General features: G+C 37.5%; 2 protein-coding genes across 2 annotated transcripts in view; both read left to right on the top strand.

The window, feature by feature from the left end:
- Window positions 1-10,731, top strand: part of pla2r1 (phospholipase A2 receptor 1) — a 33,910-nt gene extending 23,179 nt beyond the window's left edge. Inside the window, exons 24-30 of the mRNA XM_042492985.1 lie at window positions 870-1,105; window positions 3,985-4,165; window positions 4,266-4,400; window positions 6,924-7,046; window positions 7,124-7,300; window positions 8,898-8,933; window positions 10,099-10,731. Coding sequence (XP_042348919.1) covers window positions 870-1,105; window positions 3,985-4,165; window positions 4,266-4,400; window positions 6,924-7,046; window positions 7,124-7,300; window positions 8,898-8,933; window positions 10,099-10,316 — 1,106 coding nt within the window. The 3' untranslated portion in view covers window positions 10,317-10,731. The remainder of the gene's footprint in view (window positions 1-869; window positions 1,106-3,984; window positions 4,166-4,265; window positions 4,401-6,923; window positions 7,047-7,123; window positions 7,301-8,897; window positions 8,934-10,098) is intronic.
- A 3,767-nt stretch (window positions 10,732-14,498) lies between these two features.
- Window positions 14,499-15,783, top strand: part of ly75 (lymphocyte antigen 75) — a gene marked incomplete at its 5' end in the record, with an annotated part of 32,940 nt that continues 31,655 nt past the window's right edge. The window contains one exon of the mRNA XM_042487577.1: window positions 14,499-14,586. Coding sequence (XP_042343511.1) covers window positions 14,499-14,586 — 88 coding nt within the window. The remainder of the gene's footprint in view (window positions 14,587-15,783) is intronic.

Here is a 15,783-nt window from a genome sequence, read left to right as displayed (position 1 = left end):
AATAACGTGGTGGCCTGACACATTTCTATGGACGCACTGGGCCCCTTCTTTCATGTTGCCTTGCATTATTTGATTAAAAGAATTGATGGCTTTGATTTCTAAATTTTGGAAAATGCACTTATTTACTTTCTTTTCTTCTTTCTTGCTTAGAGTCGACAATACTCTCATATCTGTGAGTAAAAATGAAGCTAAAGCCAGGAAACAGTTAGCTTAAGTCAGCATGAAGACTGGAAAAACAAAGCATGGCTCTGTTCAAAGATACCGAAAAATTAACCTATCAGCACTTTTAAAGCTAACTAACAAACACGTTGTATCTTGATTCGGATGAAGCATTGGCTAAATACATGAGAGATAGCGTAATGCATATACGACACTCAAGTAAGGAAGTTACTCCTCAGATATGAGAGCAGTATCCATTTCTAGCTCTCAGCAAAGAAAACATTAAGCCCAAAATGTAAAACTATGCCCTCGTAATATCCTCCCGATTGCCATACACCTTTTGTCATCTGGGGCCAAAAATGACCCCGCCTGGTTTGACTGTTATTTAAAGCATATTATAGAAATTGTCAATCAATTCTGTGTAACACCTTTAGTCTTACTTCAGTCCAACCCATTACCACACATTTATCCCTTTGTTTTGGAATTTAGGGCCAGTAGACCTTGTTTACATAAATATAAGGAAACATATTTTGACAGCAAAAGATTTCATTTGGGGTCCGAATGACCCCAGGACAACATGAGGGTTACCTGTCCTGACTGATAGGTAATTGTTTATACATAAATTGCATATGTGTTTAACATTAACACCGTGAAGTAATACCTCTGTCCTTCTTCCCACTCTTCTCTTTATTCATTTTTTCTTGTTACAGACACTTCCAAACCCCCCACCCACTCCTATCACCAACCTCTCCCTGAAAATATTGAGTACAGGAGCCGCAGCTACAAGGTTGTGTCTGGCAACATGAGCTGGTACGACGCGATGCATATGTGCATAGAGAATGATTCTGACCTAGTGAGCGTTACAGATGCCTACCACCAGGCTTTCCTTACTGTCCTTGTCAATAGATTGGCAGTCCCCCACTGGATTGGACTGTATAGTCAAGACGTATGTATCCTCTCATGCTATATGTTCTGTATCCCTCTGCACTGTGTATGTCCACTGTATGTCTGTGTCGGAGAACTGGCATTGTGTGTGTTTGTCTGCTATTGTACAGATTACCTTTAAGGAGAATTTTTTAGGGGAAATATGTTTGAAGTGTTACATGAGCAGGCTGTTACCACTCTCATATCGGTCCGCAGCCAGTTAGCATAGCATAGCATAAAGACTGGAAACAAAATAACCTAACGGTTAGCGTGGCTCCGTCCAAAGGTTGAAAAAATCCCTCTGTCTACAGTCTTAACCATTACTTCTTACACCAGACTAAAAATGTTAAAAAATCTTAGAGGTGATGGTAGACGAAGGAATAACCACTGATAAATAATAATAGCTTGATACACAAGATGGGGCCTATTCAGTTCAATGAAATTGCTCGCCTGGTTCATACACCAAAAAAACTTACGGTCTTTCAAATATGCGCAGAAGTGCTTGACCTGCCTGCCATATCTCACTCAGCTCTAATGGTGTGTTTACACCGAACCCGATGCAAGCGCTTTGCATGTTTATTGCGTGTTTATGTCCAGTTTTTTGTTGTATGTATACAAAGTCAATGCAAAGATGTGAATTCTTGCCAGGCCGCGCGATGAACATGGTGGACGCGTTGGACAAAACAGAAGTTGAAATTTTTCAACTTGAGCGAGAATCTGATAAATAAAGAAGAGTGTAGTGTGTTGGTTCACTTCTCTTCAGGGCACGGAGACTCTTTCGTTGCAAACCACGTTAGCTGTTAGCTGCCTCTCCTAGCTAACGCAAGCACAACCACAACTGCTGAGGGCAAATTTTCACGGTTTTCAAAATGCCCAAAAAAAACTCCAGCTGCCATTTACGTGCGAGTAACACGATGGGACAATTTTCATCGTGTTCAGTTTTGCTATGTTCACACTGGCATTATGCTGTTTTCACACCGAATTCGGTAAAAAATATGCCGCGTTCACACTGAATGCAAAAAAAAAAAAAAAACACCTCTCTTTTTTTCTGCAATACTGTGGCCACTGGAAAAAAGTGCAAGTGAGGCTGAGCACTGTTCCTGGCCAAGGCGGAAATGCCAAAAAATGTAGTTTCATGAATGGCCTCTTGAGGCTCACTCTGAAAGTGAGTCATTCCTTATAGACCTCCATGTTAAAATCACCAACTTTACAGCAGGAAGAAAAATGTTTACAGCCTGGGACAAAAACAGTTTTGGTCTCCATAGCTAATTTCCTCCCTCATGACAACTTTTACAAAGAGTGATTTTTTTAAATACCTGTTTACATTTTTATTAAGGCTTAAACTATATAATCAGATGTCACCTCGGCTCCCCAGCTCCACCATCACGTTCAGATATGGTTACCTTGGGCCACCTCTAAGATGGCGAAGGCCCTAAAAACGGCCTCAAAACGAGAGGCCACACATTGATGGGTGATGTCCAAGTGGCGCTATCCATTATTACCAGCCAGTGTGGTAGGCAGATTTTTCCCCTTTGAACCATGCCAAGCTAGCTGTTCCCCCTGCTTCCAGTCTTTATGCTAAGCAAAACTTAAAATGTACTGGCTGTGGTTTCACATTTAACGGACATGAGAGTCGTATTGTCATTTAACTCTTGTCAAGAAAGCAAATCAAAGTGTTTCCCAAAAGTATCCATTTAAAATTGGTTAATGAGCATGAATTGCAGAGAATACAAATCGGCATGCTTTTAAATTATGGTAATTGAAAACTTTTCATGTGCTTTTTATCTTTGTTTCTTTGCCAAAAGCCCAATTTGTGCATGTCGGCATGTCATCAGCATCCTAAAACTGGCCATAATCATGTAGATAAACACTGATAGTCCTTGTAATTCACAACATCTGATTGAGTTTCTTAGTTTTGAAAAATCTGCAGATTTTGAACTGTTCTTGAGTAATAAATGTACAAAGAAATATTTAAGTTAGAGCAGAATAGCTTAGAGCTAAATCTTAACAAGGGACGATAAGTTACCCACAGCATTACAAAAGGTCCTAAACTACAGGTTTATGTCTTTGAATGATTTTGTTATACATAGGTGCCCGCCAGTGGCTTGTTACAGTTGTCTCACATCCCTTGAGGGTTTTTCGTCCTGGCCTTCGGCCCATGTGGAGGTTATTCCATCCACAGACGTGTTTTCCCTGCAGACAGTCAGAGCTTTAACATTTGGATTCAAGTATCACTGAGCCCCTGTGGAATGTCTTAGTCATGGAGACAAATGAACGCAGGAAGTAAGGGAGCCGATTCTCTATGCTCACTTTTTTTTTCGTGCCTGATCTTGTTCATTTTCTGTCTCATTTGCCACCTACAGTTATTCTGTTCTCTTAACTTTTATACGCTCATTAATATAGCATCCGCCCTAGTTCACCACCGCTGTGAATCATGCTGAATCATTATATAGTGGAACTCTGAGTGTGCTTCACTTCTGGTGAATCTTTAGCGGGAATCTCCCTCAGAAAAACAAACATCCTTAAAGGTTCAGTGTAAGTGTAAGTAAGCACGACCAAGAATGAATAACTGTAAGCAAGCTGTTGCGAAGATCTTTTTTATGTAAAACTTAATTTTGGGAAAAGAAACTCAGTGAAAACAGTCAAATACATAGTCTGCACATGGAAGACACTCAGTACCAGCAATAGTGTAGCAGTCAGTGGTGACATGTAGCACCACCCTGCGGGTATTATACAGGCACAATAATTTGATGTAATAAACGAATGTTTGCATAAGTGCAAAAGATGCAATACAGCAAAGAACAACTCAGTCACAGGTCCATGTGAAACAAGTGTTGAGTGTTTGTGGCACCACAAGTGTAACTTTATGACTGACACATTGGTGGCTGTGCTTCGTTACAGAATGGCATCAATTATCAGTGGTCAGATGGCAGTGACACCGTGTACACACACTGGGACCCAGCCGATGACGATGAAGACTTTGTGACGGGAGAGTGTGTGTACATGGACGTTAGCGGAGGCTGGCGGAGAGCTGACTGTGAAACTATGCTATCAGGGGCCCTGTGTCACCTTCACCCGCCAAGTCAGTGCAACTGCAGTGAAACTGGAAAATCGAAGCACTGCATGTCTTCGGCTGCTGGGTTTCTGTCACTCATGATTTTCTCCTGCTCTCCGTCTCACAGGCAGTAAACCATTCATCTCATATGAGGTGGCGTGTCCCTCAACGTGGGTGAAATTTGGACACGGCTGTTACAACTTTGAACCTGTGGTGCAGAAACTCACATTTGAAGAGTCAAGAGAGCACTGCAGGCAGAAAGGTATGTTATTCATTACCTGAGTAGTCATTTTCTGCTTGATTTCTGTCTACATGACAACAATGTCATGATGGAAAATTAGACAAATAGATGAAAGAATTGGCCGCTGTATCACAGTATCCTGCAGAATGGAATACATACTCCCCCTGCAGGTCAAATGGAGGAGCTGCTTCAGTATATTGGCCTTAACCTTTTGAAACCTGAGCAAACTGGTTTGATTTCTTTGGAAAAAGAAAAAAATTACCACAAAATTAGTCAACACAAAAAGGGTGGCGTGGGAAGGTATATAAAAAAAAAAAAAATAGGGAAAAATGTAAGAAAACTATATTAACGGTTACTGTAATTTTATTTTTTTAATTATGTTATAGACAAAATATAAGTTATTATAATTTGTGCCACATTATTTGGTAATTTTCTTGTTTGTTTTTCATTTTTACTTTTCTTTTTTTTGTTTTGCTTATTATCAGGTCATTTTCATGTTACTTTTTCAGTAATACCAATTTTTGGGCCGTGGCTTATGAAATTGCTCATTGCCTTCTCCCCATGTTTTTGAAATACAGCAAACTAATTTGTCCAGGTTTTAAAGGGTTAAAAGGAATAGGTGGATATTTGGGAGAGATACTTACTAGTTCTCTTGCAGAGAGTTAGATGAAAGGAGCAGTACCACTCTCATGTCTGTACAGCTAATAAGAAGCAACTAATCACCTTAGCTTTGCAAAAAGACTGGAAACAGCCACCAAAACCTCTGCAACTCATTAATTTACACGATACCTCATTTGTTTAATCCTTACAAAAAGTAAGAGGAAAGTGTGGTTAAAATTTTCCAGGGGATTATGCGCCTGACTGTTTCTTCAAAAGGAGCATTTACTTCCAAAGAAAACTATAAAAGAAGGAAAGGACATGACGTCAGTGACGGCATTCAGATTTTGTATTGGAGCCAAGTTAATGAGGTGGGCAAAGCACACTGTAACCCAACATATCTTTGCTGTTTCACCTTTGACTGAAAAATCCACAAAATTTAAAAACCCACATTACGTGATGGTGAGTGACGTTTTTTTTATCGAAATGTGCATGTTCATTTTCCTTGTTATTGGTCTCCAAACAGATCATGGTTCTGTCCAGCAACTGCACACTGTATGACTAAACTCAAGCCCCTGTTTGTTTCTGCTTGTTGCCTGGCAGGACAGAGGCAGGCTAACTATTTCCCCACCTTCATCTAGGAGGTTAAAAAGGGGAGATTTAGGGGCGGCCTCCAGCTCAATGAGTAGTGAGTCTGCCCCATATAGGCTGAGTCCTTAACAGCGGCCCATGTTCGATTCCGGCTTGTGGCCTTCGCTGCGTGTCATCCCCATTCTCTCTCCCCCTTTCCTGTCACTCTCTAACTGCACTGTAATAAAGGCAAGAAAGGCCCTAAAAATAATGTTTAAAAAAAAACAGAAAAAGGAGGTTTCAGGGTGTTATATCATGTCATATCACTCACATATGTAGTGAAATCTGGTCTGTGCTCACAGAGGGCTCATAAAACAAGGAGATCATTGCTTTGTTTCATTGAGGCGTCCATAGTCGGCCTTGATTCGGAAATTATTTTATGCAAAAAAAAACGATATGGTGAGAATTAAAAATCTGCAATTACTGAAAAGGTCGTTAACCCTTTGAGACTGAGTGACATCACTTTTTTTGTGCTACTTTCAGATGCCTTTCACAAGTATTTAAACTTTTCAACACTGAGCAAATTACTACGATTTATTTCAAAAACATGGGGGAAGGGCAATAAGCAACTTGGTAAGACACTTGTTGCAAATTGCAAGAAATGAATAGATTTGGGAAATTATTTATTTTAAAAGAAAAGCTAGGGGGAAATGTCTGGGGAAAAGCTATGGAAAAACTCTGTTTACATTTGCAGTTACATTATGGTACAGAATTATAATAATTTTAAAGCAATTCTTCCAGGTCACTTCCATTAGTTTGTTTTTTTTCTTTACTTTTTACAAATTTCTTGTAAATTCGTAGGTATCATTTCTTCTTCTTTTCTTTTTGAAGGAAACCAAGCCAATATGTACAGGGTTAATAAAAGACCGTTAACAGATGCTTTCTATATGAAAGCATTCTGTTGTGTGTTGGCAGCCTCACATTTGAAAGGCTCTGTCAGGCTGAGAACACCCAAACAGACCCTGAGGGGACGTCTCTCTTTATATGTAGCACTGTCTGCTGTAACCCTTCAAAACTGCAGCTCTAGTTACACTGCGCATGTGTCAAACCATAGCTCCCACTGGGTCAAAGGTCATGTCCCAGCCTTCATTGAATAGCCTTACAGCAGCAATCTTAATCTTAATCTATGTTTTACAGTCTCTCAAAGCTAACATTCAGCTGGCTGTAGTTTCATTTTAACTGTGCTAACATGAGGGTGGAATTTAACACCTCATACAACGCTCAGCAAGAAAGTGAATTGACGATGTTCCCCAAAATTCTGAATAATTCCTTTCAACAGTTCAGTAGTTGTGAGTTTGTGCTTCTGTCTCCTCCTAGTCAACACCTCGGATGTGCTGACCATAGAGAGCGAGACAGAGAACCGATTTGTTCTGGAGCAGCTGTGGTCGTCGGGGTTCCTTCACCACACCGTGTGGTTGGGGATGTACTTCAACATTGACAGTAAGAATTTGTACACATCGGATGATCACAGTTTCCCCCGCAATCCCATTTTATTAAACTGTGGCCTCTGGTTTTAGCTGACTCTCTTTCCTGGGTGGATGGCTCACCTATGGACTACACCAACTGGCTCAACAAAGCTCCGGACTCCAAGCAGCTGACTGGAGACTCCTGCGTCACCACCAGGGTGTCTGATGGTGTGTGGCACATGTCACAGTGCACCGAGCGGCTTGGCTTCGTCTGCAAAACCATCTCTGGTAAGTTCAGCTGTGGCCGTCTGAAAGAATAATGGGTCTCTTGAACTCATACAACATATTGAAGTATTTGTTGACCTCCTCTTGCATTATAGTTTACCCAGATAATAATGCCACAGGGATCAAATTAGAGACAAAACAAATTAATTAAGAATTAGCAGTAAGTTCTGTGTGGATAAAAAATGTACAGGGTTCCCATGGATCCTTAAAAAGTCTTAAGAGGCGTGTAATTAATTAATCTAAAAATAAGTCCTTAACTGGCGTTAAAATGTCTTTAGTCAATCTCTCAAAAATCTTAAAAATGCTTAGACATTGGAGGTAAGATTTCCATGACTCTTTTGTTTCTGACATTGCATTGCAAAAGCTCAAAATAATGGGTAACTTAAAAAACAATAATTTATCAGATGCCTCTTGCATTAACATCACCAAAGGTTCATGTTTTATGTTACAACAAATATTTGAAAAGTAAAATAAAATTCTCTCTAACATTAAATAATTGATTTCGGTACATGGTTTGGTTTTTATTTCAAATCAAAATTGGCTACTGTAAAATTGGTCTTAGATTTCAATTCAAGCAACACCAAAAGAGACTTAAAGTCTTTAGAGAAATCCCACTTGCCTTCAGATTTATTATTTATTAATTTAATTTAATTTGTTTTTTGTTTTTGTTTAAAAACTGTGTTGCTACTATTTTTGACCAGCTCTCCCTGTAGAAGAGATCTTTGATGTTAGTGGGTCAAACTTGGTTAAATAAAGGCTAAATAAAAACAAAATCAAAATGCAAAGGCCTTTTTACTTCACTTATTAAGGACAAAGGCGCTAGCGGGAAGACATTTAATTGATCGTATTCACAAAATTTAAAGTCGCTTCAATCAGTTTTTTTTCCCTAAATTTAGATTTGATCACAGATTGATGAATAGAATAATATTATCACATCACTCTACAGCTCTCCTCAAACTCTGTGTAGCATCTTATCATCTTTCAGCTCAGTGTTTTGGTTTTACTTTTCTGTTTTAGTTCGCTCTCATCACAGTTTTTAGCCAAAAAACGCTCTGCTGAACTCCCTGTGCACTTCTCACCCAGCACCAAACATCAGACACAGGCCAAACCAGAGCCAAAGTGGCCAAAAAATCTGCTATTGTAGGTGTAAAAATTACTATTCTGATTCCAATTTCTCCAAAACACACCTGGCAGATACTTCAACAATGCCTTTGCATTTGTCACTGTATGCAGAAAGATGTGCATTCATTCAGGATAAAGGTGCTTTTATCTTTATCACTTTTCTGTAGCCTGAAAACCAAGTGTGTGTTTGCCACAGAAAGCTGCAGATTCACAGAAGGCTGTGTAGTTTCAGAGTTTCACACAAATACAAGGAGGACACAATAGCTGAAAACATTAATTAAGATGAAAAGGTCAAAAATAAGGTTTTCTTAATGATTCTTTTGATAAACGGTACTGCACTATTTTTTAACCAGATCACATTTCGTAGCAAAGAGCTTTCGAGAAGCATTATCAGTCTCGATTTTCTTCTTTGGTTTGAATACCCCAAGACGATATATGATAAGTTATATCGAACTTTACTGTATGTGTTCTCTTACAGATGTAATTCCTGAAGTGGAAGTGGAACCGCTAAATGGTAAAGTGCACTTTAATTTAAATGATTTATATTTTGGTTTGATGCCATCAGCATGAGAATTTTGTTTCACATCTGCTCAGCTACGAGCTCAGTGCGGATACAGTGTATGATTAAACATGCTGAGAGTGACAGAATCTTTACAGAATCTGGGATATGATGTGATGCAAAATTGGCTTGATTTCTTACAAAAATGTGGGAAGAAGGCAATGAGTAACCAAAGAAGGAATTACCCAAAATTACCAAAAAACATTTTTAAAAAGTACAGGAAATACACTGTTAAAAAAAAACCCTAAAGGAAAATAAATAAATGAAATTGAAGAGAAAAAAAGAAAAATAAGCACAAACAAAAAGGGAAATAACCTGAAAAACATGTGCTTAAAAATAATAATGCTGTAAAATATTTTGAAATATATAATTAAGATGATTATAGAATTTTTTTTTGGACATTTCCCCCCGCGCTTTTTAAAAAATACCTTTCCAAATCTACTATTTTGCCAAACACTTTATGCTCTTTGCCTTTCATCCTATTTAAAAAAAAAGCAAGCCAATTTGCTCTGGGTTTGAAGGGTTCTGAATGCAGCACAAGGTTTCAAAGGGTTAAGTAAAGTTGCAATAAATGACTTCTATTTGTAGTGGAGTATTTTCACAATATGATACTTTTTTTTTTACTTAAAGTAAAAGATCCAAATACTTTCTCCATCACTGCAAATATATACAGTATCTGACTGAGTGAGCCATCAAACTACACATTAACCCTTTGAAACCTGGATCAACATCACTTCTCTTGTACTGCATTCAGATGCTGTTTAAGTATTTAAACCTTTGGATTGGTTTGATGTCTTTGGAAAACACGGGTGAAAAGGCAATGGGCAACTTAGACAAAACATGTCCTACAAATTGAAAAAAACCTAGTGTTTTTGTTTTGTTTTTGTTTTTTTACAGAAAACTATATTTATAATCATCATGCTTTTATATTTGAAAATGTCACGAAATGATAATTTTTGACTTTCCTTATTTTTTGCTATTTTTCAGGTACTTTTTTTTTTTTTACAAATTTCTTGCAAATTTTGGGGACATTTAATCTCAAGTAACGAACAAGAAACTGAGCACATTTGCTCAGGATTAAAACATGATGACATGAAAGCTATCGTGCTGTGTATTTCAGGTCTACATCATGGGGTCATCTCCGCTGCGGTGCTGGTGGCTGTGCTGATCTTTGCCCTGCTGGCAGGAGCGATGTGGTTCGTGTACAAGAGGAACGCGTCACGTTTTCGTGGGCTGCCCACGCTCGGCAGCGCTTACTACAGACAAACCAGCTCCCAGGCAACAGAGTCTGACGGAAACGTGCTGATCACAGACCTGGAGTCTCACTCAGGAGAATAGCACTCAGCGACTCCTTTAAGGTTTCTGTGGCTCTCCCATTCTCTGTCCGTCTGTCGCCATCAGGTATGAACGCCACATTACACTGTAAAGCTGTGACTCCTCAGGACAGTGGTGAGACGATGACGGAAAAAGTTCAGTTCTGTAATCTGAGAATGTGTTTGAAGGATCCCAGTTGCTCTCGACAGTTTCCATTCATTCAAAACATTTAAATGTGACAAATGTTTGTGAAGGTTTGCGTTGACACTGACACGTCTGAATTTCTAAACTCACAAAGGATGCCAGAGAGCTGTTAAAAAAGGTACTGAACACTTGATGTTTGTTACAATCCTGAATTTTGAGGATTTAACCCTTTGAAACCTAGATTTCTTTCAAAAACATGGAAAGAAGGCAATGAGCAACTTGACAAGAAATGACCCAAAAATAAAAAAAATAAGAAAATTACCTGAAAATAAGCAAAAACAATAATAATAAGAATAATAAATATAGTTTCCTTTTTTTTAATTAAGACTCTCCCCACAGCATATAAATCATATAAATATAAATCATATAATTGTCACCTTTTGCAAATTTTTTTGCAACTTTCTGGACATTTCTTTCCAAATTTCTTATTGGCTTTCTCCAATGTTTACAAAAGAAATCAAACTAATTCCTCCAGTTTCCATTGGTTTAAATGCTTGTGAAGGCGTCTAAACGTGGCACAACAAAACTGATGTCAATCCAGGTTCTAAAGGGTTAATCACTTGCCAAGCAATATTTAGGAAAATTATTTGAATTAAAAGGTTTTTAGGTTAAAGTTAGGTTAAGATTCAAACGGGTGAAAGGAAATGTTCATATAAGAGACTGATTGATGAGAAAATAGAAATTACAGTGGCATTTGTAATTTTGTACATTTCATTCAGAATTTAGGAGCTGTTGGAGCTGCACACGTGGTACAGCAATGTTGTCAGTATTACTTTTGTATTTTTATTTTATTTTTATAAATACATGTGCTGTATATTGATAAAAAGAGGTTTTTTGTATGTTCAAAACTAACAGAAAATGTGTAAGGCATAACTGATGGATTTTTATCTCACGCTCACTTTTGTCCGATCATGCAAAGCAAATTATTCAATGTATTTTGCACATTTTTTTCTGTTTTAATAAATTGAAGTCCGGCCTAACAAATCTAGTTTCATCACTGAGTCCCGCTGTATGAGTAACAGAGGAGTCAAAGAAATAGAGGAAATCCGCAGTTGGAAAAATCTGCACGTTTCCCTTTTCAGTCTGTTAATTACTTCACTTTTTTAGTCGGCAGCCTTAATAAAACATTTCCTCCTACAACATCCTCTTAACAAAATATCTGAGATCAAATAATTCATGTAGTAATAATATACAACCATGCACTATCTGACAGAACTTTAGATTTTCAGGGCTAACTGTTTGCATATTTTGTCCTTTGCGTTAAATTGATTTTATTGTGGCCATTATTCTTTGGAAAAATTAGGCTCAATCCTTAACATGGACAGATTATGACGCAATGAGTCGTTTTGTGTCTCTGAGGTAATTTTGTGTCTTTTTTGTTGTTGTTTCTTTTTAGAAATGTGTCTTTTTTTGGTTTTTTTTTTGCAGTAATTTTGTGTCTCTTTTAGTAAACTATATGTCTTTTGTAGTTATGTGTTGCTTGTAGTCATTTTGTGTCTCATTTTGGCTGTTGTGTGTCTCTTTGTAGTCCTTTTTATGACCCATTGTATTTGAGTTGCCCATTTTTGTAGTTATTTTGTGAGTCTGCACTTTCTTTGCATCTCTTTTTCGTCTTTTTGTGTGTCTTTGTAGTCATTTTGTGTTTCATGGTTGTTTTTTTTATCTTTTTGTAGTCATTTGGGACTCTGGGGTAACTTTGTGTCTCTTTGAGGTAGTTTGGTGTCTTTTTTGGTCACTTTATCTCTCCTTGTTCTTGTTTTGTCTACCTTTTATTAAGTATTTTTATGTTCCTTTGTGTTTGTTTTGCCCATTTTTGTAGTTACTATGTGTCTGTTTGCAGTTCTTTTGCATCTTGTATCTCTTTGTCATCAATGTGTGTGTCATTGTGGTTACTTTGTGTCTGTTTGTAGTAGTTTGGGCGTCCTCGAGGTAGTTTTGTGTCTTGTAGTCATTTGTGTGGCACCTTGTGGTTGTTTTTGTCTCTTTGTAGCCATTTAGTGTCCCTTTTTGTTTGTTTTATCCTGTTAGTGGACATTTTCAGTAGCCCCTGGTTGGTACACAATTTGCATGTCAGGGGTCCCCCTGACACTTTGGGCCCCTGGGCCCGTTCAGTAATCCATGCATGATCCTTAAAATAATTATTTTTAAAATTCTATAGGTTTTTTTTTTTGTTGTAGTGTTTCATTATCACTGACAATAAAAACACATATATGTGAATAACAGCCAGACAGACTGGGAAAGACAAAGCAGGTGTTGGATGTTCAGTTTTAGTGGGTAAATGAAACTTGGCAGGCAGTCCGCGGAGCTTTTGGTCTTTGGTTTCTAATAAGCAAAGTTTAGTTTATGCATCTATTTTTATTGAGAGTTTATCTTTATTCCTTGAATATTATTCTTGGTAATCAGTTATTTAAATAATGAACCAGTGACTAACATCGTTGTCAAGGTAACACAAGAAATAGGCCTGTTGTCACTTTGGAAACAATGCTGAGTTTGTAGGCCTTTGTGTACAAATATAACATTGATCTAAATACGATACACTCCAAACCGCTAGATTGCCTAAATAAAGGTCTCAGCGTTTGGCAGATCCTAAGATAGGAAACACAAAAGGACAAAATGCAACCATTAGCCGTTTTTCTAACAGTTAACAGACATCAGGATTTAATAACATTAATAATTCATGACATCTGCCAGCATTAGGGTGCCACTTTACGTTCAAGATAAATCAATAACGCCCTGCTGCACCTTTCCTCCACTGCAGCTGAAACCACGACGCGCGTGCGTTTCAGTTGACGGAAACAAACGGAGTGGGCGTGAAGCGGTAACCGGAGAAAATATCCGGGCTTTCTGGGAATGTGAAGGGAGGGCTCGAGCGCAAAGAGCAGGGAAATGAAAAGGCAAAGACGGAAGAAGAGTCATTTCGCCTTCAAAGTTAAAGGGTTAGTTGGGCCCACATCACATTTTCTGCTCACACAGACCGTCCAAAGAGACTAAATAGGTTCGAATTATGAGACAGCTTAAGTCAAAATGCTCATATGCAAGTCAAAGTCCTGAGATATTAAGGCAAAATTCAGATTTCACAATCAAATTTTAATTCACAATTCATGCTCTCCATCTTCTCTCTCTCTGCGTGTATGCTTTTATTTATTTTTTACATAGTTTATTTAATTTTGTTTTATTTTACAATATTTTTCATGGCAAAGTTATTATTATCATCATCATCATCATTGCTATTATTATGAGTAGTAGTAGTAGGCTAGTAGTAGTTGTAGTAGTAGTAGTAATAGTTTTGTTAGTTGCAGTTTTGTATATTTAACTTGGCAGGTCATGGTTGATCTGATTTTTTTTTTTTTATAATGTACAACAATTTATGACAACTTAAACATCATTTTTATACTTCTGGTGAGCTTTCATATCATTCCCAATGAAAATTCTTATTTTTTTGAATTAGTACTAATATTTCTATGAATATAGCGTTGTTTTAGTAGCCTTTATTACTGTAGAGTCAATATTGACATAACACTACAGAACTTCACAGAATATTTTATTTCATATTATTTTATTTTACAATATAATTTAATGAAAAAAACATTGTGAGTAATATTATTATTTTAAAAAATCATGACTTATTAGGTCATGGTTCATCTAAAAATAAATAAACTTTTTTTTTAATTATTATCACATACAATAACTTACAAGACCTAAACTCATCATTTTAATACTTCTGATTTGCCTCCACATAATTCCTGATGAGCAGTTGGTTTTTATTTTGCATGTTAAACCGGAAGTCTCTTCCCTCACTCGGGCTCGTGCGGGCTTGACGGGCCGTCGGAGCGGGACTCTGGACACACAGCTGACAGTTGGGACAACTGGGTTAGTTAGTTATCTGTTCACTTTCGGTTTGGAGTTAAGTTATCGGTCGGCTTACATTCACAGTTCACCGCTCCGAGAGGACAAATTCTTTATGACTCCAGCAAAAAGACGGAGCCGTAACCATGCTGAAAAATACCCACAGCGACACTTTGTCTTTGTTTGTTGACTGTGTTGGACACAACTGTTTTCTTGGGGACTTGCTCACTGGCTAAAGGTTTCGGTAAGTAGCTACCTCAAGCTCGGACACCTAACTTTCATTTCTGTGTCACTGCTTTCTATTTTCAGCTATGACGAAGCTGTTTCGGCCATTCAGTTTAACTTCGTCAACAGAAGCGCGACATTAGTTCGCGGACAATAGCTCCAAACCTGCGGGACTACAATAACTGAGGGCAAATGCACAAAAAAAAAAAACAGCTCTTATTTTAACTAGGCAAGTTAGTAGTTTGACTTTGCTCCCATCCCCTTTGTGAGTTTGATGTCGCACCATAATCTGACAGGTCAAACAAATTGCATACTCATCCCTCCCTCCCCCAGTATCTCCGTGTTAGTCATGTGTGCATCTCTTCAGCTTTCTCATTATGAAGGCTGAGCTACCAGAGTTTGATGAAACCTGACTGTCTCCAATACTACACTCCGAAGCTGTGATATGATTTTTTTTTACTGTTTTAGAGCGTGTGTGTGGTCAGACTTTAAGTGTGCAAACAGGTTATTTGTTTCCCTCCTGTTTTGCTGTGTATGTATTTCCTGTACACTCTCTCTGGATAGTTTGTGCAGATAATTTGATATCTTCTGTAAAAATGTCTTCCCAAACGGGAAAAGACTATTTCACACTGCCATGGATATCTTTATTTTTATCTTATATGTTGGCCTAAAAGTAGTAAAATTGAAATAAAATTAGTCCAAAACTAATTTTGAAATCAGCTTTATAAAACACCCTTCAAGTGTGAGGGTTTTTTACTTTATAAATACTGTGCATATTTACTGTAAATAATAATAATAATGATGATAATAATAATAAAGTAGACCTGCAAGCAGAAATAAGAGGCAATGCAACAACAGAAAGCCAAACGATCTTACTTGAACACAAGTGACAAAAACTAGTTTAGAGTTAGGATCAAATTGAAATGAGCTGAAAAATGATGCAAGATGCAGGACACAAAATGCCAATATAAAGTAATACAAACAAAAAAGACCAAAAACAACAAGCAATAAAAGCACAAATAAAAGGAAATCATTTTTCCAGTGTTTTACATTTTGTTCAAGTCTTAGCCTTAAGATATATTATATTTCAAGGTTTATCTCCATCCATTTCTTTGTGATGGCTTTCTTATATATGTATATATATATATATATATATATATATATACTGTTTCCTCTTGCAGCTAAAACCTCCAAAATGTACCACAAAAAAGTTCAG

This window comes from Plectropomus leopardus, chromosome 1 (genome assembly GCF_008729295.1).
Source record: "Plectropomus leopardus isolate mb chromosome 1, YSFRI_Pleo_2.0, whole genome shotgun sequence".
Taxonomy (NCBI): Eukaryota; Metazoa; Chordata; class Actinopteri; order Perciformes; family Serranidae; genus Plectropomus; species Plectropomus leopardus.
Note: the sequence above shows the minus strand (reverse complement) of the source record. Positions and strands in the feature narration are given on the sequence as shown.